The 27,161-nt window shown below is 51.1% G+C and overlaps 9 protein-coding genes across 9 annotated transcripts; 4 read left to right on the forward strand and 5 right to left on the reverse strand.

Moving 5' to 3' along the window:
• Positions 1-441: 441 nt before the first annotated feature.
• BJX67DRAFT_373034 (uncharacterized protein) lies at positions 442-2,538 on the forward strand (the record flags this gene model as incomplete). The annotated part of the gene is made up of 3 exons (XM_071031332.1): positions 442-515; positions 1,287-1,926; positions 1,996-2,538. The coding sequence occupies 3 exons, from the start codon at positions 442-444 to the stop codon at positions 2,536-2,538; spliced, it is 1,257 nt and encodes a 418-aa protein (XP_070884621.1).
• A 678-nt stretch (positions 2,539-3,216) lies between these two features.
• On the reverse strand, positions 3,217-5,096 carry BJX67DRAFT_357681 (glutathione synthase). The gene is made up of 2 exons (XM_071029521.1): positions 4,672-5,096; positions 3,217-4,557 (listed from the first exon to the last, which is right to left on the reverse strand). The coding sequence occupies exons 1-2, from the start codon at positions 4,971-4,973 to the stop codon at positions 3,306-3,308; spliced, it is 1,554 nt and encodes a 517-aa protein (XP_070884622.1). The 5' UTR covers positions 4,974-5,096; the 3' UTR covers positions 3,217-3,305.
• Positions 5,097-7,323: 2,227 nt separating this feature from the next.
• Positions 7,324-12,648, forward strand: BJX67DRAFT_169185 (putative SNF2 family helicase/ATPase). Its single transcript, XM_071025069.1, has 2 exons — positions 7,324-10,317; positions 10,395-12,648. The coding sequence occupies exons 1-2, from the start codon at positions 7,412-7,414 to the stop codon at positions 12,568-12,570; spliced, it is 5,082 nt and encodes a 1,693-aa protein (XP_070884623.1). The 5' UTR covers positions 7,324-7,411; the 3' UTR covers positions 12,571-12,648.
• Positions 12,649-13,057: 409 nt separating this feature from the next.
• BJX67DRAFT_169172 (DEAD/DEAH box helicase) lies at positions 13,058-16,202 on the reverse strand. Its single transcript, XM_071025068.1, has 3 exons — positions 15,671-16,202; positions 14,264-15,603; positions 13,058-14,210 (listed from the first exon to the last, which is right to left on the reverse strand). The coding sequence occupies exons 1-3, from the start codon at positions 16,115-16,117 to the stop codon at positions 13,235-13,237; spliced, it is 2,763 nt and encodes a 920-aa protein (XP_070884624.1). The 5' UTR covers positions 16,118-16,202; the 3' UTR covers positions 13,058-13,234.
• A 184-nt stretch (positions 16,203-16,386) lies between these two features.
• On the reverse strand, positions 16,387-16,995 carry BJX67DRAFT_169229 (uncharacterized protein). The gene has a single exon (XM_071025072.1). It carries the CDS (start codon positions 16,875-16,877, stop codon positions 16,425-16,427), a length of 453 nt encoding a protein of 150 aa, XP_070884625.1. The 5' UTR covers positions 16,878-16,995; the 3' UTR covers positions 16,387-16,424.
• BJX67DRAFT_169208 (wax synthase family protein) lies at positions 16,727-18,863 on the forward strand. The gene has a single exon (XM_071025070.1). The coding sequence runs from the start codon at positions 16,944-16,946 to the stop codon at positions 18,471-18,473; it is 1,530 nt and encodes a 509-aa protein (XP_070884626.1). The 5' UTR covers positions 16,727-16,943; the 3' UTR covers positions 18,474-18,863.
• BJX67DRAFT_169221 (RIX1/PELP1 family protein) lies at positions 18,864-21,740 on the reverse strand. The gene is made up of 2 exons (XM_071025071.1): positions 21,335-21,740; positions 18,864-21,267 (listed from the first exon to the last, which is right to left on the reverse strand). The coding sequence occupies exons 1-2, from the start codon at positions 21,671-21,673 to the stop codon at positions 19,255-19,257; spliced, it is 2,352 nt and encodes a 783-aa protein (XP_070884627.1). The 5' UTR covers positions 21,674-21,740; the 3' UTR covers positions 18,864-19,254.
• A 61-nt stretch (positions 21,741-21,801) lies between these two features.
• On the forward strand, positions 21,802-26,063 carry BJX67DRAFT_357695 (putative filamentation protein (Rhf1)). Its single transcript, XM_071029522.1, has 4 exons — positions 21,802-22,157; positions 22,240-22,363; positions 22,424-23,373; positions 23,426-26,063. Exons 1-4 carry the CDS (start codon positions 22,152-22,154, stop codon positions 25,868-25,870), a joined length of 3,525 nt encoding a protein of 1,174 aa, XP_070884628.1. The 5' UTR covers positions 21,802-22,151; the 3' UTR covers positions 25,871-26,063.
• BJX67DRAFT_357698 (complex I NDUFA12 subunit family protein) lies at positions 26,064-27,085 on the reverse strand. The gene is made up of 7 exons (XM_071029523.1): positions 26,971-27,085; positions 26,874-26,894; positions 26,782-26,788; positions 26,616-26,696; positions 26,497-26,560; positions 26,303-26,440; positions 26,064-26,227 (listed from the first exon to the last, which is right to left on the reverse strand). Exons 1-7 carry the CDS (start codon positions 27,019-27,021, stop codon positions 26,179-26,181), a joined length of 411 nt encoding a protein of 136 aa, XP_070884629.1. The 5' UTR covers positions 27,022-27,085; the 3' UTR covers positions 26,064-26,178.
• Positions 27,086-27,161: the final 76 nt, after the last annotated feature.

The raw sequence follows: 27,161 nt of genomic DNA on the forward strand, positions 1-27,161 counted from the left end.
TCTACCTTCTTTTCGTTTCGCTGCAGAATCAAGGCGCTGTATGTACCAGTAGGACTGAATTTCACGGCTCATGGGGAGATACCGAGTGTGTTAAATGCTATTTTTAACCGAGGCATGAGCTACGAGCATTACTATGGCTGCCGTATGATATGAACAGTAGAGCAAAAGCTAAGGGTACCTATTCGACAGTCTGTTGACTTCCAAGGTTGTCTTTGCGCTTGCAGTTTCTACGAATTGGTCGTTCAGGTGTTCGCCAACAGAAGGGAAACTCCCCAAAAGACAGCAATTCAGGTGGGACTATTGTCTCCTGTCAAGAAGATAGCCAAGTTCTGAGACAGATTGACAAGTTCTGCAGGTCATTCATTCTCAATAGCCAGTAACAGGCCTCTCATTGTCTCTTACTTATTGAATAGCCAGCCTCTATTCATCACCAGCATCTGGATGGCTGGTACAAGTGAAACACCAGCCATTGTTAGGCAAGAGCGGCCTATAAAACAGGTTCCAGCCGCACCAAAGTCCATAAAATCTCTCACTTTTCCACTGCTCAGAGCGGCTGGAAATGTCCACTGGATGCGGGCTCGGCCGGGACTTCGCCCTCCTCCAGGAGAGAAACCGACCTTTTGAGCGCAACCAGAACTCGCAATATAGGCCATATGGGGTTCATTTTGAAGAGAAAACAGACCTCTATTCTTGCTAATGTAAAAGAACACCACTACAAAGGGTTGGTGACGAGGAAAGGCTCAATTCCAAGGGCTTGGACGGAGGTGGTGGCAGGAGTGAGCGAATATCTGTCGACCGGCTCCCGCACAGTTTGAGTGTCAACCTCACCTCGCCTGATTGGGACCTCTATACCAACCCCCCTAATTGTCCAGCTGCCCTAAAAGAAGAACAATAGGAATGTCAAGCCGGCAATATGGAAGCCCTTTTCCTGTCTTCTCGCCCTCCTTCCTGGACTCTTTGTCTTTCGTTCACACAGTCGCTTTTTTCGCTTCACTTCAATTTCCGTTGTAACTTCAGTGCTATCGAGCGGGGTATCGGATTCCGGAGAGAAACTACAAGCTCAAGGATATTACGGCAGACAAGTTTAGGTATGTTTGTCTGCTTTTCCAGGTCCAATTTGCCCGGTGGGCAGGGCACTGGCGAAGACATGTGGCTAATGCTGGCATTCGGTAGACGGAAGTTTCCTCCACCATGACCCACTGGAAAGTTGCGAAGTCGGTCTCGAAGACAAGGGGACAGGCTCATAAGAAACGTAAGTTAGACTGAACTTCCTAGTTTGAGTGCAGTTCTGACGCCTTTGCAGTCAAGTGCGTACCGAGACAGGATAGCCCTAACGCAAAAGATCCCCGCAACCGCACCACATATCATCCTGAACAAACCGAATGGACGTGGGAGAACCTTCCCGACATACTATACCAGCTGAAACCCGAAGGAAAGATAAATCGAACCGAGGAGCCTCCGGCCCTGCCAGAGCTTATTCACGGCCAACGAGTACGGGATTTTCCTGTGCTCCCCAACAACATCTCGTCCACCGTGGAGGAATTCCGTGTGGAAGCATGGATGCGTCTTGATAGACGTATCCGTCTCAAGGACATCACGGATCGCATGCACCCCGATTTTCGGGTTAACGAGAATGCACTCCAGCAGCGAGGCGTGCGCTTCCGTCAGGCGTTTAGAATGCTTGCTTGGGACTCGGGAAACAAGCGTAGCCGCCAGCTTGAAGCTGAGCTGCTGCACGAGATGGAACAGCATGGCTTAGACGTGAATTCAAACTCCACTCGTGGACTTACCCCAGGTTTGATCGATCCCAAAAAAGGCGAGGCCGGCGGCCGAATGCCCATTCCATCGGGGTGGGGTCCAAAGAAGTATTCCGCCCGCTTGAGAAAGCATCAGAGCATTGAGGCTCAAATACTCGAAAAATCTAAAGTTTCTGAGCATGCGGAACTAGCGAAAAGAATCGAAATTGTGCCACCTAAAGTATCCCAAGTTCCCGAGCCTCTGACACCCATCACACCCATTACCAAATTCGTCCACGAGTATATGCCCTTCGACGAATACAGCAAACACCCAAATGGCGCTCTCCCTGTCATTCAAGGCATCATACCCGACGAAGAACTTCCGAAAACCGTGAACATGGCGGATCTTGATCTGAGCCGGGATGTCAAGCAGCCGCAGCCGCAAATCAAGCAAGACGAAGACTCTCTTCCACTCTTATGGGACCCAGACAGGCTAAGCTGGCGAGCTCCCTTTTGGACACCAAGTTCTGCTCTCAACATTTGCGGTTTTTGCGCTAATTCCTGTTTTGAAACCCCAAAACAGGAGGCTGATGAATTCTTCCAGCCTATACTTCCATCCCTCGATGCGCAAAGCAAGCCTAAGACCCCAGCCGCCGACATCTTCCCGCTCGTCAGCCCAATCAAGCTCGACACATATGGGGAGGAAGAACAATACCATATCTTCGAAAGCATGCTCGATGAATATCGCGCCGGGTCGCGTTATGTAGCCGAGATGCCATACCACTCTTTACCTTCTCCGTGATCGAGAATCTTCCTTATCACCACACCAGACCCAAGCTGACGTTGTCCTTCCACATCTATGCCCGGTTTTCATACTCTGGTTTTCTTCGTTTATCTACCTTGTACCATACCATACTTGCCATGGGATATCCGCCCCCGATATTCCGATCTGTACATCAGTCCACATTGTACCATCACTCGACCAACTATCCCACCAGCGGGAGAATGGCGTTACATTGCCTTTTCCTTTCCTTTTCTTTTCTTTCTTTTTTTTCTTGCTGCCTGCTCTCGCACAGGAATGTTGGCGGTTTTGTCGTTGTTGTTTTTGCTCTTCTCTCGTTCATGTTCAGCCCTTACAAGGTGACGGCACTCCGGAGTCCGGATTTTACTTGCCGATCACGACACACTGTATCAACATCTTGTACAACGGAGGGGGGGGATGGTGTCTTTCGAATGGGTCTTGTTAGTTGCGATTTGAATGGAATCGAATTGAATTGTTTCAGCGCTCATGGTTCCCTTGGCGACCATAGTATGATGTTCCTCGAAGGATTCGTAGCCCTAACTCGAGATTACCTTTGGCCCCGGCATCTTGGCGCGAAGCTTAATATGGACGTCAGATGATTCGGCAATGGTCCACGACGATGCACGTCTGAAGGGGGAGGAATTGGGGATCCTTACAAAAGGGAGTGGAATAGCGAGGTTTATAACGTAAAATCTCATCTGCTATATAAACTGTATGTACTATGCCGGGAAGGAGACGGATACATTGATCGCACCACAGAGAACCTTCTAAAAGAGAACAATGCTATCTAAACTCGAAAATCCAGTCGCAACACCGCCCTCATTCACGCCCTCCGACTTGGTCCGCATTAACCACCCTCCCTGCTCGTTATGGTAGATCTTCCCCACCGCTTGGTCCCACAGTATCGTGCCGTAGACGCCGAGTTCGCCGATAACACCGCCGCTGACGACCTCGCCGTCGCTCCGGAGGGCGACGTTCTTTGCGGCAGCGGGAGGGTGGATCAACTCCATTAGAATCCAGCGTTTCCACTCATTCTCGGGGATGGAATGCAGGAAGTCGGGGATCGCGGTTTTGTAGATGTTGTTTCCGCCTCCTTCGCGCTGGGGTTTGAGGACATGGTTTAATGCTGTTTCTGGGTTGAGCGCGAGAGATCTACCCTGGCCATCGAGGGAGAGGTCGTATTGGGGGGCGAAGGTTTCGCGGAGTCGTGAGATGAGGGATGGGTCGGTATCAGCGAGGAAGGACGTTAGGTGGTCCGGTCCTGTGGTGGTTGCGAGGACCTGTTGGATGATTTTGGAGCCGGCCAGTTGGTTGAGTACGGTTGGGCACTTGATTGCTGCGGAGCGTTCGAGGTGCGTACGCGCTTGCCAATCGCGGGGGGATTTGTAGTCGGTTGGTGTGTAGAAGCAGCGAAGGTAGATTGTTGTTACTTCATACTGGGTGCCCTCGGGAGAGTGAGGTGGACGATAAATGAGGGGGCGGGAAGGATTAGAATCGGGTATGGAGGTATGGTCAAGAATTTCGGAGCTTAGGAGTCGAAAAACGGGAATCTTGTGGACCCTTGTGAGTTCTCTCGAGAGGGCCAGCTGGTCGAAAATATTTCGTTCGCCGGCTTGGACCACGAATAGAATACACGTGGGGAGATTGGGGATCGACTTGGATGCCCCGTACGCAGAGTGTGCTGTTGCCAGGCCTGTAGAGAGTGTCTCAACTGCTGTATTCTCTGGGACGGCGCCTGAAGCCAGCAGGGGATGTTTTGGGTACGCGATAGGGTGGCCTGGGGGAGTATCCAAGAGTTCGGAATGTAGCAAAGTCACGAGCGAAGACAAGCCACCGAAGGATGAAGATATGGTGTTGAATTCCACTTGTTTCAACTGGGGAGTTGTCGAGCTCGACGGGGTGTGCGCCATATAATCGGACCGGTAAAGACCAAGGGAAAGCGTCTGAGTATATCCTTCTTTCTGGACATGAAGATGAACTTTCCAAAGGTTCGAAATGAAGTCGTCCACATCAATAAGGCTACAGCACACGGACACATTTAGCTATATTCTGTACAATTCTCGCAGATCACAGCTGGGGAATCACTGATTCGACTGGACTCAAGCGCTGAAGAACGGACGGAATGCCTCTTACTCTTCCATAATCTTGCCAATCCATTCTTCACTACACGTTATCGCAGCATAGAGCTTATTGTACACGGTCTGCAAGGCCTTCGCTTCCTCGAAACACGACTTCGGGAATGGACTAGGGAATAATGTCACTGGGGCGTTTGTCGCGAGTACACCTTGCGGATCGGTTTCCTTCGAGACAAACGTCGGTGCAGGCCTCACCATCAAGCCATTTTGTGTAGCCCAATCCTTGACTGTCCTTACCAGGAAGTCCTTCTGTGCGGGGTTCAAGGTGGGGGGATAGTTATCGTAGACCGAATCTGTCATCGCGAATGGGTCCAAATTTTGCAAATTGGGAGCAGGGGAGGGATAAAAATCTCATAACATCTAAGCCGCAGAAACAATTGCCCACAATTCAGCAAGGAGAAGTCGCTGGGGGGGATCTCATCTCCAAGAAGCGATCAGATGGAGGGGTCTTCGCGGATTACTAATCGACACCCTTAACGTATTTCCCCACCGAACCGCCAACCCCACCGAACCGCCAACCGCCTCGATTTTCAACGCGCTTTTAGAACTTGAAGCGATTATCAACCACCAACCAACGCCGATATTAATTGAAATTAGGTATCTAAAGGTACGGGACATCTAGTTCTTTTATGGCCCTGAGTATTGCAATTTGAACATGTTGGTGGAGCGCGTCTTGGCGCTTCAGAAGGTTGACCTGCAGACATCGTCGAAGACCCCCCTGCCTCACGTTCTTGATCATTTCTCAACACCATGAGATCTCTACCTTCCTGTATTGATAGGCCTCCATTATTAGGTATCTGGCGTTTAGATCAACGCCTTTTCTGCCTTGCCTTCTCGTTTTCCGCGCGGAGCTTGTGGTTTTCCTGGGCCAGATAGGCAGCATTGTATAGAGCTATCTCGCAACCTTTTAGAACTTGCTGTAGTGCCGTTTTTGAAGGTGTTGGAGGGCTTTGAGAACTGTTTTTAAGCAATTTTTTAAGCAAAGATGCTTTTTTCTGCAGCTAGTAAACTGTATAAGGTGTTGCTAGTGTCGAGGAGCTTGTAGATGCCCCATCATGGCTTCCAGGTGGAGTTGGTATAGCAAGCACGATATTCAACCTATTAAGGACTCGCTAGGGATCAAATGGCTGTATACTAGCTGCAGCAAAGCCACTTTGAATATTTTGAGGCGTAAAAACAGTTGTACAGGCCATGGGATATACCTTTAGGAAGTCTAATTTGTCGATATAGTGGAACCCTAGGCACATTCTTGATTTGACTAAACCACCATATACAGACTTCAAAGGCCCAAAGCAACCAACATCAAGAGGCTGTAAAAGATATGATAAATAAGGAGGCATGCAAACAGCTATAATATTGTTTTCGCTATAGATTTTGTCAAAGGCAGGTGTGAGAGAACTTCCATGGCCGTCCAATGTAAGCAATCGATATCAACCAACTATACGGCTGCTAGTTACAGGAATAAAGACCTTTTGAAGCTACCGGAGGCCTATCTCATCCATAGTCCAACTATTAGGACTTAATTCAATCCTCCAGTCTTCTGGCAAGGCAAGTTCTTCATACCATCCCTCAATATAAACCTTTCCTTTGAAGATAATGCATGTAGGAACCGACCACCCTATAGAATTGATACTTTCAATTATTATTACCTACTCGCGATTCCCAGGTTGAATAAGGTGAGGTTTTCCAAGCATCTAAGATCTAGTAACCACCTTAGTAGTTGCTATTTGACCTATAGCAAAGCCAGTTTCATCAAAGTTGTAGATATCTTTATCTGAGATACCATATTCTAGTTGGACCTGCTGGAGTCGCTCAAACCACCCTTTTATAACCTTTGGATCCTTGCATTTGGCTCGATTATAATTGTACCTTCTTGTATATCAAGATTGGACTTCTTCACGGCGTTAAATAAGGCGTGTAACCCAGTTCTTTCCAACAGATATAGATAGAGTTGCTATATCTGCTTGCAGGATAAGATTAGCCATTTCCTGAACCTGCGCGTGCCTTGGAGGAACTCCACGTGTATCCTAAGATACTATCCAGTCAACTAAATATTCTTCCTGAGTTTAAGAAAGTCTATGGCTATTTGCGCGGAGTTCTAATCGAAATAGTTGACCATCAAGTCGTTCGCGAAGTATTATACGGGGAATATTAAAAGCCTTCAATGCACGGTAAACACTTTGAATTTCGGACTTTTTTAAAGCTTGAATGGCAAGTTGGATCCTGCCCTCTTGCTCTACCAAGTTTCGAGGATTTTGACGCGCTTTTGGTGGCATGGTGGAGGTTTGAATTCAACGTGTTGAACGGCGCGTTGAAAATCGAGGCGGTTGGCGGTTCGGTGGGGTTGGCGGTTCGGTGGGGAAATACGTTATCGGTCGCGTGAGTATCTGCGCCGCCCACAGCACCGCCCGTACTTAATGCGGGCAGAACGCACAGCCGGCACGAAAAGTCAAGATCATCGTCAGCGCGTTGGTCTTGCCGTCCGATACAGCGGTCCATCTTCCTAACTTTCAGCAGTTAGCCGTCGAAATTTCATCTTTGTTCTCATTCATCTTTGCTTGAGTCTCCCGTTTATCTCTTCTTTAACGCTCCACCAAGCCCTCCTCGTCCTCGTCCTCTCCCGTCTCACCGTTCGCTCACTTACACTTTCGTCCGTTGACTGCCAGAGGTCCCTGGTGAGCTACGATGACGCGTTCACTTAAATTTTTGTTCGTCTGGTGAGATTCATTGCTTTGGAGATGTCTTCTAATGCCAATGATCCGTTGGATTGGACTGTGGATGAAGTTGTGAATTTCTTATGTCATAATCCCCAAACGCCGTGGTCACATTCATCCTCTCGCGTCCCTCGCCCGGATCCCACTTCCTTCGAAGTCTCACTGCGAGAGAATTTTGTCACTGGGGAGATACTCTTACGGGATGTGGACAAGAATGCGTTGCGTGATGACCTGGGGCTCAGAGCCCTCGGGCATCGTAGCTGTATCATGCTGGCTATCCGCTATCTACAGCTGCAGTCCCTCAAATTTCAGCAAAGCATTGCCCATAATCCTAGCCTTACGTCTCCATCTCCCGTGCCAAGGCCTTCACAAACTCAAGACACCACACCTCGCCCTTCTCCTGTTCAACGTACGAGTCCTGTGCTTCCCGATGGCTTTAGAGGAATGGAATCAACAGCGGCCGCTCTCATTTCCTCTCCCCATAGACCCCCCATCATTCCCACCATTGCCGATTCGCTATCGAGGGATGCGACTGAAAACGCACGCAATATAGACCAGGACGAATCGCAAGCTGGCCCAGATACTTTCGCCCATGACCCTGCTTCCAAAAAGCTGGAGTTCGGGGGTGCTCGTCCTCAAGAGCACATCGTAATCGACAGTCTTGGCCGAAAGAGACGAAGGCTTGACCTGACCTTTTCTGCCGAACCTCGAAGCCACGAATTGTCCACAGAGAAGTCGGAGAAAACTAGTACATCCAAGGATTGGTATATGGGCCCAGATGTGCTGACACCGGGTCGAGTTTTTTATTCCTCCCAGCAGGGCGAAGAAGATGAACAGACATTTACAATGATATGTCGCAAGCTGCCGACTGCTCAGCGTCTCTTTGTGAAGAGGCGCCTAGATTACTTTTTCAGGCAGCCTCCAATTCAATTGCCGCCCAGTGAAGGAAACTATCAGCAGGCTGTTGTTCCTTACAATCCTTCGATAGTGAAGTCAAGCAGTGACAGATTCTTCACCTTGTATGCTGTTAAGGAAGGGGGAGTCAGAGTCACCAAAGAAAGAGTTGATGACTGGCCACAACTCAAGCTACAATACGAAGCCAATGGCGAAGCGTCGATATACGACGATGCTATAAAGCCTTCGGACCCATTCTCATGTCTCCTTCAAAAGTATCCGGTCCAAGAAGATCTTGGAGACGCTTATCCGCTGTACGGCGACTCCGGATCTGACGGGGAATTTGATGAGCAGACTCTGGAGGAGATGGAAGAAGAACGGAACGAACTCCGGCCATCTCGGCAGGTAAAGCTTGGCCCAGTGGAAATGGAATCGATTCTCCAAGAATGTATATCGTGCTATGAAAAGGATTGGCGCCAGACTCGTATGCCAAAGGAAGAATACAAGGCGCGAAACATCTGGCTCGCTGCGAGGCGGGGAAATTGCGTGAACCAGGAGATAAAGGCCCTCACAAAGGACATTTCACTGTTGGAAAGTCGCCTCCAGAAATTGAAGGACGAACTTCGCAAAACTGCGTTCTCCACAGAAGCGGAACTACGTACACAGTGTCAGTGTTTGGAATATACGGTATTTCAAATCCAGAAACAGCTATGGCGTGTCTCGATTCTGGGATGGGAAATATGTCCACCGAAGGTGCCCGCCCCGCCCAAACCTCAGCCAAAGACTAGGCGGCATTCTGGAGACGAAGAGTCGCTCGATTCGGAGTCAGACTACATCTCAAGTGGCTCTCTTGATGATTTCATCGTCGACGATATTGACAACCACCAGGTTCCCCACATTCAAAGTCACGCGAGCTCATCGTCTTCCGATGGCGACGATGATATTATTAGCGTTTCTGGTACAAGGCGAAGGACAAGAAAGCGTGTACCAATTGTTCTCGCATCGAGGAGTGCCTCTCCCCCCAACACTGTTTGGGAGACATCGGACGTGATTGACCTCACCGTTGAAACGCCCGAACCGGACGACCTCAGAATCGAGACTCCACCTTTGAATCCTGTGGAAATGGCCAAGCCAAAGATTCCCAGCGGACGCGTGGGCGAATCAATGTCTCCTCCCCCTGCCCTTGGATCACCGGGGTACAATACGCAGGTGAAAACAGAGAATACGTCACGTTCTCTACCGAAGCTCAGTGATATGGATGAAATAATGTTGCTAGATTGGGAACTTATCGAGGAGCGCCAAGACAGAGGCAGATTATTGGCAAAATTGATCGGCTGCCTCTCCGATGAGGAACGAAGGCGCTTAGGGGAGTACATTCCGGAATATCAATTTTCTGCTCTGAAACGCCTCACGCGGAGGGCCCTGAATTCTCTGAGCCGAGGCTCATCAACCGTACCCGGGATGAAACCCATCGAAAGTTCCGTGATCATGAGGACCGCCTCGTTCTATATCTCCTGGGTTCGCTGTGTGCATCTGGGTCTTGTGGGTATTCGACAGAAGTTTGTCACAAAGGCTCTAAAAGATCTTGATGGGGGCGGCTTTGGAACATATTACGACGCGCTTATCAAGAGATTGAAGCGCTCTCAGACGTGGATACAAAAGAGGGAGCCCGTGGACTCAGTAGATGAATCAGAACCCAGTCATACGCCGCACAAAAAACGGAAACGAGAGGTCAAGGAAAGCCAAGCAGCAAAAATGACCCAAGCGAGCGCGCAGCTTCGTGTCGCGCAACAGGAGGAGCAAAGAAAGAAGCTGGAGAGGCGGCTGGAACGCACCGGCATAAGTAATGATAACCCCAGTCATCAAGCTATAAGCTTCAAGGATCCCGCTATTTATCTGGATCCCCATATCGGCCTTCGTGTAAAATCCCACCAGCTCAACGGTATTCGCTTCATGTGGCGGGAGTTGGTAGAGGACAAAGACCAACAAGGCTGTCTGCTAGCTCACACAATGGGCTTGGGGAAAACAATGCAGGTGTAAGTGTTCGCTCCTGGGAATTGTGTTTTCACTTACAACTGTGCATGTTGAGTGATTCTTACACTGACTCTTGAAGTATTTCGTTACTCACTACGATATCCCAAGCGGCCACCTCGAATGATCCCGAAATCAGAAAGCAGATTCCAGAAGCCTTTCGTCGGTCCCAGACTTTGATCCTTTGTCCGTCGTCCTTGATCGAGAATTGGCATGAAGAGTTCCTCATGTGGTCCCCCGAAAACTCACCTATAGGTCTAGTCAGGCGGGTTTCAGCGAATGACGCACTATCCGTAAGACTAAAAGAAGTGTCTGATTGGGATCAAGAAGGCGGAGTTCTTCTTATCAGCTATAACATATTCCGATCATGGATTATCAACAACGCGACCGGAAAAAGACCCCCGCCTTTGTCGGATGCGCAGCATGAAAGCGTCAGGAAATGGCTTCTCGACGGCCCCAATATTATTGTCGCTGATGAAGCCCATAAGATGAAGAATCCGTCTTCTGCGATCTCTGTGGCGGCAATGCAATTCCGCTCGAAAAGTCGGGTTGCTTTGACCGGATCGCCTCTCGCAAATAACCTTGGCGACTACTATACAATGGTCAATTGGATTGCGGATGGATATCTAGGATCATTGGTTCAGTTCAAGGCGCTCTACATAGAGCCAATTGAACAAGGCCTCTTCGTCGACAGTACATATACCGAAAGGCGCAAATCTCTTGTAAAACTACAAGTCCTCAAGCGAATCCTCGAGCCAAAGATCAATCGTGCTGATATTACTGTTCTGGAAGGAGACTTGCCACCCAAGGTCGAATTCGTGCTAACCGTACCTTTGACTAATTTGCAGAGAGAAGTCTACGACTCCTACGCAGGATTTGTGCTCCAAGGAAGAACGGACGACGTTGGACAAGCCCAACTATGGTCCTGGCTGGCTGTTATAGGTCTATGCTGTAATCATCCCGCATGCTTCAGAGAGAAGCTTCTCAGTCGGGCCAACGACGCTGCTAGGAGGATGGGCGATGCCGAACAGATCGAAACCGTTCCGGGCGACGAACCCATCACTCAAGTCGGGCTCCCCGATCTCGCAACACTTGTCGCGAGACAAGAACAGCTCTTTGCCAAAGTTCCTGATATCAAGGCTGTTGAGCTGTCGGCTCGAGCAGAAATAATGAATCACATAGTCGACGAGTCTATCGGAGCTGGTGATAAAGTTCTGATATTCTCTCAGAGCCTCCCAACGCTCAACTATATTGAGCACGTCATGAAAGCCTCCAACCGAAACTACTCGCGGTTAGACGGGCAGACACCAATCGCTGGCAGGCAGGCGGCGACAAAGCAGTTTAATCAGGGCGACCAACAGCAGGTGTATCTTATCTCGACCCGCGCGGGTGGCCTCGGCCTAAATATTCCTGGCGCGAACCGTGTGATAATTTTTGACTTCTCCTTCAGCCCAGTCTGGGAGGAGCAAGCTGTGGGTCGTGCATATCGCCTAGGCCAACAGAAGCCTGTTTTCGTGTATCGTTTTATTGCCGGTGGAACTTTCGAAGAGATTATTCACCACAAGGCGATTTTCAAGACTCAGCTTTCTGTCCGCGTGGTTGACAAGAAGAACCCAGTCCGCTTTGCGCAAAAGAAACCGGGTGATTATTTGTTCCCTGCCAAGCCTGTTCGTCAAGAAGATACCTCCGAATTCATCGGCAAAGACCCGCTGGTTTTGGATAAGATCCTTCAAGTGGACATGCACAAGGAAGAGAGACTGATCCGCGGTATCACGCTTACTCAAACGTTCCATAAGGAGGACAATGATAAGTTGACCGAAGAGGAGAAGAAAAGTGTCCAAGAGGAGTACGACGACGAGAATTTGAAGCGAACAGACCCCGAGGCCTACTACAAGAAAATCGCCCACAAGCAATTCCAACAGATGCAGATGCAGAATCAGCGCCCTTACCACTCACATCCGCCTTTCCCAAACTCCGTTGCTCACGGAGCCCACCCGCCTCCGCATATCCCACAGAGTGCGCATAACTTTGGCCCACCTGCGTTAGGACCGGATATGATTATGTACAAACCACCCCTAAACGTTGACACCAATTCCGCCGCTCGTCCTTCCTTCCTTGCCCATGCGCAAGCACCCCTTCCTGCATATGCCCCAAACATACTCGCACCACATGTCAATACAGCCGCAGTTTCCGAGCAGCGAGCAGGTCCCGCCGGAGAGCAAATGCCCCCCTCGGAACCAGGCGGGCTGGAAACTTGATGCAGACACCAGTGATACTCCAGAAATCGCAAGCGATAATAATCGGTTTTCTCGATCAGCTTGCCACTTCCTATTTTCCGTTCCCTTCGTTTTCAGTGCTCTCATTTTTCTGATAATGCATATTCTACTTGGCAAATACCGGGGGTGGATATCTTTCATTTTGGTGCTCGGTCACTTCCTTCTGATTCTTGGCCGGATTTGCTCGTTCTAGCGGGAAATCGATTAAGATGGCTCTCCCTTACGGTGTGCTTGATGGATTTGGAGATCGGCGTTTTCTCTTGGTGCAACTTCAATAAGATACCCAACCCCATACTGTCTCAGGCAAACAACAAACCACTTTAATGTATAGAGTACACATCACACACCCCAGCCCCATACAATTATTGACATAGATGGAGTTCAATTTGGCTTTTGTGGTCCCTCACCGCATCGCCGATCTAGACTAGCCAGAAGTAAGTGACAAAAGAGGATTAAGGTATCAGAAGTGTGTTTAGACAGGAAAGAAACGGCTACAAAGAAAATACAGCCTGTAGCTACAAGGTGACCAGGAGATAAAAGCCCCGACTCGTACAATGTAAGACCTAGTAGAAACCATGAGACAGGTGAAGAGAGAGACGGAAGAAGGGAGGCAGGTGCCATAAAAGAAGGGAAAGGAAGTTTAAACTCAAGTTAAAAGCTTCTCTAAATCAGCGACTCTCGTCGCCCGGTCATCAACTTTCTTAGTCGCCTTCTCCCGGAAGGCAGCAAGCATCAACTTGCGCTTCTGCTCCTGGATAGCCAAAACCCGATCCTCAATACTATCCTCCATAACAAGACGCCAGACAGTCGTCTCTCGCGTCTGGCCGAGCCGGTAGACGCGGTCGACAGCTTGATCTTCAATCGCTGGGGCCCACCAGCTATCAGCCAGGATAGCCTGGTTAGCAGCGACGAGATTTAGCCCGACACTGCAGACGCTCAAACTAGCTAGGAGGACCTTGCAATTAGGATCTGTGGAGAAGCGGTGAGTTGAGTTATCGCGGGCCAGGGAAGTCATTTTGCCGTCGATACGGGCGAATTCGATCCCCGCGCGATTGAGGTGCGGTTCGACGAGGTTCAGGAAGGAAGTCCATTGACTGAAAACGACGGTTTTAGTGCCCTCGGCTTGGCCCTGCGCGGTTAGGATCTTAATTAGGGCTTCAATTTTGCTGCTTGGGTTATTGGGGTCGGCGTTGACTTCGTCTGTGCCTTCGCCCATTTCGGCGGCAGGCGCGATGAGGGTGGCGTTATCCTCTATTTCGGCGCGACACATGGGACATTTGTGCTGACGGTCGATGACCTGTTCGATGCAGTCGCGATCGAAGGCGTGGGCACAGGCGGTGATGACGGGCCGCTCGAGGACATCGAGGCATATGGGGCATGTCTCTTGACTTTCAATCCGGATCTGAAGCACGTCCTGGAGGGCTTTGATGTTTTCTGGTGTGAGGGGAACAACTTGGTTTTTATGTAGAAGGTCGGCGAGCTTGTCGAGGCGGTTTTTGGCGAGGGCCCAGTGGTTGCAAACTTGACGGAGGCGGAGGATAACTTCAAGGAGGTGGGAATAGGTTGTGCCGGCTTTGTTGTCTCTAGTCTTGAAGTCTTGAAGCATACCTTTAGCTTCCGACCTGTTCAGTTGTCAGTCAGATGGAGATGCTGAAGGTTGGTTGGGGAGACGTACTGGAACAAATCGTATTTCTCCTGCTCGTGAGAATGGAACTTGACACGTAAGACCCGAGATGTGAGAGTTGGCAGGCGCAAGTTCACGAAACTCATATCTTTCCTCCGGCGTAGACAGATAGTGCTCATCAGGGCCTGGAGTAGCAAACGAGATTCTGGATCATCGGACATAAGGGGTCGAATGAGAACGCTGTTAAATACAGCGAGATCTTCGAGACCGCCAGTGAGCTTTAAGAAGCGAATCTGAGAATAGAGATCCTTGAGGGAATTTATTATGGGTGTTCCGGTCAAAGTCCAACGAGAGTCGGCACGCAGGGCACAGGCTGCTAAAGCACCTTTTGATCGCGGGTTACGGATTGTATGGCCCTCGTCGAGAACGACCCGGCGCCACTGGAGTGAAAATAGACCCTTCGCCGGGATAGCTTTGCTGTTTGGCTTGTATTCTATCGCAAGAGCGCCGTAGCTTGTGACTACCACATCATACTGGCCGAGATTCGCAGCTTCCTTCTTTCCGGTGCCATGGTAGATGAGAACCCGCGGAGTTTGCTCTGGATGGGTGTGGTCTTGGATTTGGTTTCTCCAGTTGCTCATCACCCCAACAGGGGACACAATCAAAGTGGTCTTAGAGGAATTGTTCGTCTTCGGCTGAGGGTTCGCCAATATTAAAGAAATGATTTGAATTGTTTTGCCCAAACCCATGTCATCGGCGAGGATGCCTCCGCTAGCAAGAGGCGGCAGTGTGGAAGTCGAGAAGTTTGTAGCAATATTAGTGAATCTGTTGCCTTGTCTCTTCCAGAGTTGTACCACGTCGTCTGTCTCGGTGTCAGGAAGCTTAGGGTTTTCCTTGCTGATCATCCATGCGAGGCCCTGGCGCTGATAAGGAAGAAGTGTCGTAGAGAGCGACGGAGGGTTGTCGGCCAAAGGCATGTTTTCAAGATCGGATTCCTTCAATCCAAAACTCTCAGCAACCTGGCCGATCTCGCGGGGATTGAATGTGCTGCTTTGACTGATTAGCTCCTCTAGGCTTTCCTCTCCAAGAACCTCATCCCCGAGAGGCTGAGAAAGGTTAGAGTAGCCCAGCTTGCTCGCAGAGAGGAGCTGCCCAGTCCGAGCTCTTTTGGCAGCTTCCTTTTCAGCCTTCTCGCGCTCCTTTTCCTTCCTCTTCTCCTCACGCTCTGCTTGCTTCAGATGACTGAGTGGAAGCTTATCCTGTGCCATCTGATACTTCAATGCTTCCCTTTTGGTGAGGTCACTCGGGCCATACAACTTCAATACAATCGGGCAGTCATAGTAGCCAATGACCCCAGTCAAGATACCCTCCACATCCAACAACCTATGATCCTAGCAGAACAAAAAGCCGTCAACGTCACGTCTACGCCAATTGAGTCCCTTCCAGAGAAGGACTCACCATGTAATTCGCAAGCTTCGCAGCCATATTCCGAGGGATATGGCCCACCTGGACTCCCATAACGTTATCGACACGGATCGCATTACGATCGTATTGATTCTGCGGCTCTCTTTTCAAGACGACGTGCTCCCCAATAGTAGCCTGTCCGCGATAATAGCGGACGCCGACGATCTTTGTGTTCAGATCCCCGTAATGCAGCTGGATAGCATCGGAGGAACCATCGCCTTCCTGGCTTCCCTGAATCAGGCCCGCAGCCTCAGAATCATCCTCATCATCACATAGAGAGACTTGAGACGCCTGGCTGAGAGGGACAAAGGTTGTTTCCTGACCAAAGCGCTGGCCGGAGATACGTGGGTACTTTGGCGGCGCCGATGGGGCCGCCTCATGTACTTCATCAAGGCTGAGATCGACATATTCACGAGGCCTCTTTCCAGCTGGAACGCCCATGATTGTAGAGCAAGCGTGCCAAGGTTGGCTAAAGGGTGACTCGATGATGGTCAGTCGTGAGTGTAACTTCCTCCTCTCTGTGTTCGTGGGAGGCGCGTCACCACGCGTTTCGGAAAGACTAAAATTCAGATCTCTAGAGCATAAATTGGATTAACTAGTCCGTTATAGGAAATAATCTGCTTAACTAATTGGGCCCCCTGTGCTAGTCGGTCTGACTTTTAGTTCCCTCCCTCTCTGATCTGTCATGTTCCACCAAAATGGACCGACATCGTCAAGTCAAATGTGACTCTTAACTTGCTTCAAACTCTCAATTATGGCCATGCTCCAACAACTGCTTTATCAGTTCACTTTCTGCCAGTAGTTGGCTGGAGGTCCAAAGAAACTCAACATTAAAACGGCAGACCACTTCAAGGTGGAGACGGCGAGAGAACTTCGCCGCGTGGGCGATTCTCCTCCAAGCTGCAAGATGGCCTCTCCACCAGCTGACGATCGAAGCTGACCACAAGGTGGCCAGGCTGATATTTTCGGAAGTCGAATCAATCATACTCTGGCTGTGCCCGCAATGGAGAAGGGGACAAGTCTTCCCGTGGTGGAGGGGAGAGCGACCTGCTTCTGTCGAAAGGTCGCCCCCTGCATCCACCTCTGACACTCCTTTCTTTTTTTTACCTTCGTTTGAGGTGTTCAAAGTCAAGGGTCGCGTCCGGGGTCGTCGGGTGCTGGAATGCGCAGTTTGGAGAATTGTTCTCTCACTTTCCCTCATCTCTTCCCTCCAGTCGGCGCCAGGCCTACTTTCCCTCGCTATCAACTCTTCATGCCCTGATCACCCATGGCGGACCATGCCTTCATCCGTTATGAACGAATAGTCCTCGACACCCACAACCGGTTTCACTCACTCGTGCAGCGTGGAGACGCGAAACCTTGGCTGCTATGGCATGCTCTTCTTCCCATGATCCTGCCTATTTCCGCGCTACTGATTCCCCGCCGCGGAAGTTGCTGGTTAATAAGACCCATAATCTTCGCCATTACCCTCAGCATAAGTGTCGAGACTATCCAATACCGGCGAGGACTCCTGGGAGCAAACGGATACTTGGTTGGATTGGTTGCGGTTTGGTGGCTTATATGGAGTTCTACCCTCCTCTTTTTCAACAACATCGAACGAGATTTTCGACGAATTGAGAGAATGCGATCCGCGGGGAATAAAGGTGCAACAAGCCAACAGGACGGCCATGCGAACTGCAGAGAGTATCCGCGAAGCGCAAAGCCGAACAATACGGACAAACTAGTGTGGCAGCCATATCCTGAGTCATTTTCACATCGCCTCGGATGGACGCTGGCTTTGGTGTTGAACATGAGGGGGCCTGATTTCAGCTTCAGAATTTCCTCCTTGGACCCGCTTCCTCCTCAGCTAATTCCGGGTCACACGCATGCTACTAAGAAACATTCTTGTCCGAGGGCGAAAGCACGTTTGCGTGCTGCTTTTGTACGCTTGTTGGTTGCCTATCTAGCTATAGACGTACTTAAGCTGATCTTAATATGGGATCCATATTTCTTCGGCACACTCTCTGCGCCAGCTCCTTCCCCATTTGATCGGCTTTCAACTTTCCCAGGCCTGGTGCGATTCTATCGCTCCCTCGCATCCGGTTTGGGTGTCTACTTCGCCCTCCAATTCGTGACGGCCGCGAATCCAGTCTTTTTTCTCGGGCTCTCGTTAACATTTCCAAATGCGTCTCGCGCACTAACCGCAACACCACTTGATGCTCCCTGGCTGTATGCCGATCAATTTGGCCCTATTACTGCGGTCCTTGACAAGGGTCTCGCGGGTGCTTGGGGCACATGGTGGCACCAATTATTCCGATTCGGGTTCGTATCTGCCGCAAAATGGGTTCTGTCGTTCATGCCAACAGCAATCTCCTCCCATCGCAGTACACGACGCGCCATCACCGTCTTCGTCGCCTTCGGACTCAGTGGCCTGATGCACGGGATGGGGAGCTACACTCAACTAGGTGACACACGACCCGTGTCAGGCCCGTTCCTGTTCTTCATCCTACAGGCCCTCGGGATCTTTATCCAAGAAATATGCTGCCGCGTCGTGGTTCACCAACTCAAAGCCCTCGGCCATTCTCCTCCGCGCTGGCTGCGCCGGACTGGCAACGCCGCGTTTGTACTTGGATGGCTCCTGCTCACAGGCAGCGGGATCGCCGATGATTTTGCTAAAGGCGGACTGTGGCTGACAGAGCCGTTGCCCATTAGTCCAGTCCGTGGGCTTATGGGTCGGGGTTGGCTTTGTTGGCGGACGCCCTGGTTAGAGTACTATGATGATGGGACGTATTGGGGCAGCGGAGTTCGTATTATATAACTGTGTCTGGATACTTTTCTCCATTTTCTTTTTGGCTATACTTTGGCATCTATACTGGAGTTTTGGAGTGTGGTAAACGGGCGTTTCGAATACCTTAGATCTGTCTAGATATAGAGTAGCATCTCACAATTTGATGTCCCACGGGCGGACTACTTCGTTCTGCTGCGTTGTCGAATACACTGCGCCCTCCAGGAATGCCAACACCAACCCCTTCTCGTTCTTTCTCAAAGCCTATGGGTGATATGCTATGGGAGCGCGGTAACGTGGTCGCAATAGGGTCGAGGTCGGGTCGAGACGAGAGGCGAAGCGAATCGAGGAAAGCATTCAGTTAACCATGAGTTGGACTCCCCTGCCCGACTCTATATATTCGTAAACCATGAACCCACATCAGTTGACGCAAGCTGATCCTTGAAGGCGTGAGCCTGGTTTATGGATATTGATGCCTCCCACCTTCTCTCCCCTAAGATAGCCCTGCTGCGGGGCTAGCACGCAGGCGCTGGAATAGTCCAGCATCGATTCCGCATCAGATCCGCTGCTGTTGCTGTTGCTGAGAAAACCCTACACCAGGGTTGGATTATTGGCGTGGATGGGGGGCAGTACAACACCGGATTAGATTACTGGAGCGTTGAGCGTATATGATAATCGATATCCAACTTCAAGGGAGGCATTGAGAACGTTTCCCCATGCCTATGACTCGACTACTACATTGGTAGTGTCCTATTAGTTACGAGGTATATAGCCGTTATACAAGGTCTTGAAGTGCTAGGTACGGGCAACTCCATCACTCCTCATCTTCCTCGTCAGTGTCCGGTTCAATATTCAATGTCGGCATCTCATCATCGCTGTCTTCGTCCTCTGGCGGGGGGTTCGCAGTCGCGGCATGGGAAGCCGAAGATGATTGCTCTATAACGATAGAGACATTATTGTCCAGCATGGGAGTGTCCTCCTTGACTGAACTGGTCTGTATGGATGTTGTAGAAGTAGCGGGTTCGGGTTTCACGTAAGAGGATCCGGCTGGCGTCGTGGACACCGTACTCTCAAACCGAGCTTTCTTGATCTGGATCCCTCCAGCGCTAGCTTCGGTTATCGTTGAAGGAAGGGCACTCTGAATACCCGGTTCTTCCAGGTGGTTGCGCTTATTCAAGGTAGTGGTAATGGTAGCCTTATTCGGTCCCCCGGAAGCCACCAAATCCTGGAGATTCGGCGTGGTGGATGGGCGTAGGAATCCAGTGCTCACTGGAGACGCAGGGGTGGCTTCGACAGCCACCTCTTCCAATTCATCGTCCTCTACATCGACGTAGTGGCCAACACCGGTTGAATTCGTCAAAACGGGCATCCGTGGTCGGATGAGAGCTTCAACATCCATTTCTGTTGGGTAGCTTCGAGCGAGGAAGGGAAGAATACTTATGTTCGCGCCGCGCCCCTTTACGGCGGGAGAGGGGTTGAGGACACTGGCGTACATTGCGTCTTTGTCGGAGGTTATGATGATGGTGCGGTCGATTTCGGCGCGGATAGGCGGTGCGAGGTGCTCGGTTGGGATATAAGTGAGGATAACTGGGAGGAGGCTAGAGGCGGCCCGTGAGAGCTTGGGAAATTTGATAGATGCGCTTGTTTGGCGGCCTTGTTTGAGGTTAGGGTTGAGGAAGAAGTCAGCGTTCACGGCATTCGAGTTTGTCTTGGATTTGCTCTTCGCGTCTGGTAGCTCTTTTGCGCTATTTTCGACGTCCTGGGGCAGAATGTCGGAGCAGCAGATTCGAATGACATCAGACAAAGACGAGACGGTCTTCTTGTTCATCGACGGACCTATAAGTTTGACCAGGACGTGGACGATCCCGTAAACTGCAGTTCTAACTTTCTTATTAAACTTTTCCGCGCGGAAGACCCAGAGTATCTGCTCCAAGATGGTCTGGGACACCGGAAGCGCAGCTGTATCCAGCATTTTGACAAGTGTATGAAGAAGTTTCATGCAAGCTGCGTGGATGCGAGGTAACTCCGTGAAGAGATGCTCCCTCTCCGTCCGACTGATTTCGGGATTGGCCTGGTGCACGCCGCCTGCGTCTGATGGAACGGTCACAGACATCAAACGTGCAGTCAAATCGAGAATGGAACCAACGGGAATGGAAACTGTAGAAGACGTGGCAGATTTCAGGAAGGTGGAGAGCATCCGTAGCAGCACAAGAAGTCTATCAACACCCAAGTCGAGTCCCCGCCAGCGGGCTAATCCGAGGGCATTGGTCCCATGACTGCCAACCTCACTTGCATAGTCAATAGAATGGTCCAGTTGCTGCCGTAATGACGGGTCAACAGATTCCCACTGTTCCACTACTGCCCTCAGAACATGATTTGCAGTCTCATGAATTGAGACGATCGTCATCCGGCAAGCATTCTTCCATTCTTCACCGCCTGTATTCTTCGGCGCACAGTGATGAAGAGCGATAAACAGCTGTTCAGAGACATCGATCACAGCGCGCGAATGTGATCTCGGGGTCGACCCAACAATGGCCTGCAAAATCGAGTGCATCTGCGCCGAAAATGGCCGAAAGGTGGTGGGATGTCTAGCAATTAGCTCGGAATAGGCGCGGAGAACAACCTCCAAATACGGGGTATTCGATTTGAGCCTCCGTGTAGGCTCTGACGACGGCTTAGCAGAGATTAGGTTCAGAGTAGACGTGACAAACCCGGGCAGCGATGGTGTCGTGATTTCGCGGACTAAGGTCGGATATTGGTAGGTGAGATGGAAGATGCGAGTCAGGGTGATCACGGACATAATCTTCGTAGAAGCTGGATCGGATTTCTGTCAAGGGTCATCCATCAGCATCGGCGTTAAATCAATTCGGCACTCCACATTTTAATAGCCTTACATTCAAGATACCCATGAGACCTCGAACGAGTGGCTCACTACCACGGAGGATCTCCCATTGACCAGCTTCCACCAGGGCCTTAACAAGAACGACCGCAGCCCACCGACCCTCACAGGTCCTATCCTGCAAGAGACTCGAGATACGAGTCACCAGCTTGTGCACCTGGACAGCGTGATCCGAGTCCGTCTTGCCGGCCTTCTGGGACTGAGGCGCAGAGAGGAGCTCCCCGCATTCTGCGATGGAGGCCGCGAGCGAAGCAGCAATCGCAGGGAGCTCCCGGACCGGAAGGTTCGTCAATCGATGGTTCACCGCGCGTAAGGACATCAGCATGTACGCCATGCTGGGCGCTGAGAGCTGGCAACCTGCTACCGAGGAGCTGCTGTTGAATGGTCGTCTTGGAGCTCGGGATACTTGGAGAGAAAATTTCCAAAATGTCAAACCAAAAAAAAAAAAAAAATATATATTGAGCTTGGACCACCACATGAAGCCTCGGGACGGGTCACAAAACACAATAATACGGTACGCAATACAATACGTCGCTGCGTGGGTCTCCCGACTCTCCCCTGGACAGGACAGCAGCAACTTGGATGATGAACGGCGAATGAAGCACCGCCACTGGCTGATTCCTGGCGAAAGTCGTCGCCGTCGCCGTCGTCGTCGTCCTGGCCGTGCTGACTCTGAAGCCTCCCCCAACTCCCTCCTCCCCACTCGCAATCTTGAGCCTCGGGGTGGGCGCTTGTGATGGACGGTTCCTGAATTGCCCTTCCCCAGATTTCGTCGCTGCCGCGTCCCCCTTCTATCCTCACCATCCCTCACCATGGCTGTAAGTGATCTCTCCCAACCTCAGTCCACTTTCTTTCGGCCCCCCGGCTCGACTCTGACATCCCTGTTAACACATGCCTCAGGCGCGAGAGTCCGAGAAGGGACATCGCTATATCGTTGCCCTGGATAATGCTCGGTCTCTAAACAAATGGGATGAGGTTCCTGAGCTGATCCGAAAGGTCACCAAACATGCTTCTCACAAGACGTGTAAGTGCTCATCGTCCCCCGGTCGGAATGCGAAGCACAGCCTAACGCAACTGGAGACAGGTTACTTAGACGTCGCTAGCGCGGAGTACCAGATAATTACACATTTGCACAGAAGCTCAAGCTCGCCAACCGGCCGCCCTACGTCCTCATCCTCCGCTGGTTTACCCGAATTAATTCCCTCCCTTCTTTCCACAGTCGATAAAGCAGACGGATCGAGACAAGAAGTATTCCAGGCCCAGGTCTGTCTGGGATGGGTACACTACACACTCAATGAACCGGGACTGGCCGCGGCCCGCCTTCCGAAGGATTTTGAAGATGAGTTGAACGCTCTAGTCGCTGCGGGGGATGAGATTTCGCCGTGGACTAAGGTCTGTCTTGTCAAGGGCTGCTATATAAAAGGCGCCGCACAGCATGCTGTTTCTGGCCCCCGCGATGCGCTACAGACGTTCAACTCATTAAGTGCCTGGCTGGGTAATCAGAACTATGCGTCGTCATCAAACCAGTTTCTATACTGGTCTGAGAAAGTGCTTGCGGACGGTGCACTCCTTGCAGGCGACGAAGTCCGCAAAGATATTGCAGGTGCGCACGGGGGACTTGTGAGCGCTGCTCTTAGACTTTTCCGGGCTTGGTCGTCCCATCCCGCTGTAAAACCCGGGACACCTCACGGCCCACACACCGAAGGTTCAAAAGAGCCAGTCTCGAAATCGTCCATCTGGAAATCATATTACGACCTTCTCTCTGCCGTCCTCCAGCATTACTTGCCGTATGCTGCACCAGCGGGCGGCCCTGAACGCCCGCAACTCGCTGATGAAATACGACGCGTGGAGGCTATCTGCGAAGCCAACCTCCTCCGCGAGGTGAAGTTTCCCTCAGCCGATTCCGGCAATAAGAGTATCGAGTCTTGGGTAGAGCAGGTAATCTCGAACTGGAAGGAACTCTGCGGGCCCAAGTGGCACGACGAGGAACTGGGTGAAGGCGGCCAGATTGCCGTAGGAAGGAATGTTCTCGATGTGAGTGCTCCGTGATAGGCCGGAACTATAGAAACGCTAATCGCCTACCTAGATTCTATACCGTGCTGCGAGCCGGACGTACCACTCTTTCCTCATTCTAAGGCGTCTTTTCCACGTCCATTCGGCCCTCGCGGATTTCGATCTTGCCTTCAAAGCGCTTGACTCGTACATAGAAATCGTCAGCGGCGCCAAAGAGCGGGCCGAGAAGTCGGTCCCCAACGAAGAGCTAGAAGATGAGGGTGTTTTCATGCGCACTATTTCCGAGGGCGTCACTCTTTTATGTTGTTTTGGCTCAGGCAAGGAGGCAGAGAAAGCGAAGGAACTAATCGGGACCCTGAGGAAGTTCATCAGCAGTCACGTCAAAGACCACCAGCAAGGAGAGGAGAGGAGAATGATTATCGATTCCCGAGCCATTTCACTGGCCGACGTTAGTGCGACCTACCGTGCAATCGGGATCGGCCTCGCAAACTGGGCGAGCTGGACCCCAGTGAATGAGGAGCGCGACGATATACGAACCGAGGCTATCGAGTGCCTTGAACGAAGCATCGCTCCCGAACTCGGAGACGAGCACAACTATTCATCGATCTACACACTAGCTCTGCTTCTGGCGGAAAACCGCGATCTTGATGCTGCAATCGACTATGTCAAGTCGGCATTGGCATCAAACAAGGATCCCGAAGGCACCTCTGCCGGTTTTAGCCGTGAGCGAGACTTGATACCCTTGTGGCATCTCCTAGCACTTCTCTTGAGTGCGAAGCAGGAATTCGATATTGCCGAGCGCTCATGTGAGGCTGCTTTTGAACAATTTCCCGCTGCTTCTACTTCCCTCGCCCACAGTGACAGAAGGCCATCAAAACATCAGCAGAAGGTTCGGGAACAGACAAACCTAAAACGTGCGCTCCTCGATCGACTACGGAATCGAGAAAAGGAACGCATTATCGAAACTCGTATGACTCAGCTCGCATTCGTGGAGGTTTTGGAAGGCCCGGAGGCTGCACTTAACCATAGTGACCAACTTCTCAGTCTCTTTGCCATCCTGTTCCAAATCCTAGACCTGGGACCTGAAGGACAGACTAAAACCGGCACGGATCAACCCCTCCGCCCTAAAAGCTCTTCTGCGACCATCAAGAGCTTCCGCGGCAGCATATTCGGGCGGCACAAAGCAGCCTCTCGCACTCCCGACCAGAAGGTTACCCCTAGCGGCGAGCACAAGGCAGACTCTCCAAGCCACTCAGCACTTCAGAACAGCCCTTCTAATGTTGATGGAGCGCCTGCTATGCGGGTTATTGACGAGAATGGTCTAGTTACCGGCGATGTGAACGCTTCGTTAGGGGATCCCGACTCACGAAAACTGCGGAAGCGTGGCAGTTCTGTCAAAAATTCGGACGCTGGGCAAGACCAGAATGTAAGTCATGTAAATGGTGATACTGCAAATCACCATGGCTCCGAAGATGGCGAGCCGAGCGGACAGTACCCCCGCGAAGAAGCACCTAGCTCAGAAAAGGTCCGGAATGCGGCATCGCAAGCCCCAAGCCGGCCACAGAGCGCAAAAAATACATTAGGGTCCATCGCCCACAATATCAAACATACGCGCCTAGAATCCCCTGCTGGTCATGACAAGCAGCCTCGCGAGCAAGATATTCGGTTACCATTGTCTTACGCGTTCGAGTCTCCGACAGGAGCGTTGACCAAGTTTCCACATGCTCAAGCCCAGAAGCATGCTTTGTGTATCCTAGCCAAAATCTGGCTACTCATCGCTGGACTCTACCGGCGAGCCTCATCCTTTGATGATGCCACAGAGGCATGCGAGGAAGCCTCGAAACATGTGAAGCGGATAGAGATCCTCACGGCCGCGCAGGACGCATCCGCCCGGTCGTTCCGGGAACGCGGATGGGCAACGCCAAAGAGCTCTGACGAACTCTGGGCTGATATCTACGCAGAGCGTGGCCTTTTATTGAAGGTCCAGTCGCGCCCACATGAAGCAATGGAGCATTTCGAAGAGGCATTGATGTACAACCCTGATCATCCGAAGGCGACCATCACATTGGCGGATTTGCTGCTCGACATCTGGGATCAGAAACTTCCTCTCCAGCCACCAGAAGCGGGAGTAGAAATGCCCCTGGCGACAATGACCCCGCCACCAAGCAAAGAAGCTACGGCATCAAAATCAAACGGGAGCAAGCGCTTAAGTAGGGCCGGAATCCCCGATTCGGACAAGCCAAAGACGCAGAACCCAGCTCCTACCACCGAGGATGAAGAACCCAAGCTGATCAATCGTATCGCAGCCCGAGAAAGAGCTTACTTCTTGCTGTCAGCCTTGACGAAGCGTGGAACTTCGTGGGACAATTCCGAAGCCTGGTTCGCCCTTTCCCGAGCATACGAGGCCGTTGGTCAAACGCAGAAACTAAAAGAAGTCTTGTGGTGGTGCATTGAGCTCGAAGATCGGCGACCGATCCGTCACTGGTCTAATCTCGGCTCTGGTGTGTATGTTCTATAATTCGGCAAGTCCTTTGCCTTGCCTTTGCTTGGTCGTCCACGAAATTTCTTTCGTGATGGCTTTGGGTCTCAGTTATTCCCAAAATGTTACATCTTCTGCCATTTGACGTTGTGTCAATATGATACCTTTATTGTATCCTGTTATCAAAATATAGAAGACTAAGAAGCTCTGTACAAAGCGCGAGCGCGGAGTTTTGTAAATATGCAGTTATCAATTGGAAATGGAAGAGGAACACGATTATTTACATATTGGTCACAAATACACCGATAACCAGTGGTCTAGCTGGAAGAAGGGTGGCATCGACCGGATTACCGGGGAGCAGCAACCGGAGTCCAAGCAGAGTACTTGGGCTTGACACTAGGTAAGACCAATACCGTCAGTTCCATACAGATCTCGTAAACCCTGTAAACCTTGTGGTAGTAGTTCACTCACGTCGAATAAGTCTTGTACGCAGCACGGCTCAGAGTCAAAGTAGGCCTGTGCTCACGCAGTTCCCAGGAACGCAGACCAGTCTGCATAATCTTGTCACCGGTGGGAGGAGTATCGACCATGTAGGAGATCCAGGCGTGCCTGCGAGAACTTAGCACGAACTCCCAGGGTAGTCATGAGGGGAATTTGATCCTCACCAGCCAGGCTCGATCTGTGACGGGTCGTATTCCTTCTCCTTGTAATCAACCCAGCGGGTTCGAACTTGCATCCCAGTCAGTGACACTCAAGCTCGACTCTCGGCTCGGCCGAGACTCACGGGGAAGCTCCTCTTCCATGTTCTCGTAGAACTTGTTGCCGAAGCGGTCAACGCCAATTAGGGTACCGGCTTTGGTATCGCCTGCAAGTGCGCGTATGTTAGTCAATGGCGCTCGATGTACCCTCCTGTGGGTGGAGAGGGGTAGGGTGGGTGGTGGATATCGTACCTATATACTAAATATTCCGACGCCCGACATTAGTTTCTAAACCCAGACTATCCCTAATGCTCATCCATTCCACTTAGACGGTGCGCGCATACCTGCATTTGATGGCCATATTCCTAAGAGACAAAAGGGTTGAGGTTAGCGATCCTCCAAAGAGGAGTGGACGGTTTTCTCGGGAATCGGGAAGCCCACCTTGAGACCAATCCGTCTCAAATTCCGTAATGTACGGAGAATAGTCGACATCTTGGACAAACTGCCGCCTGGAGGCTTTGTGTGGCCAATGCAAAGGAATGAACGTGGTCGTGCTTCTGTGTCGTCGGTCTTTCCGCTCGGAGGTTGTTGCGCCCCAATGCGGTCTAGCCTCACCACATGTTTGCATAGTT

The sequence above is a fragment of the Aspergillus lucknowensis genome, assembly GCF_044049455.1.
Source record: "Aspergillus lucknowensis strain CBS 449.75 chromosome Unknown BJX67scaffold_30, whole genome shotgun sequence".
Lineage (NCBI taxonomy): Eukaryota > Fungi > Ascomycota > Eurotiomycetes > Eurotiales > Aspergillaceae > Aspergillus > Aspergillus lucknowensis.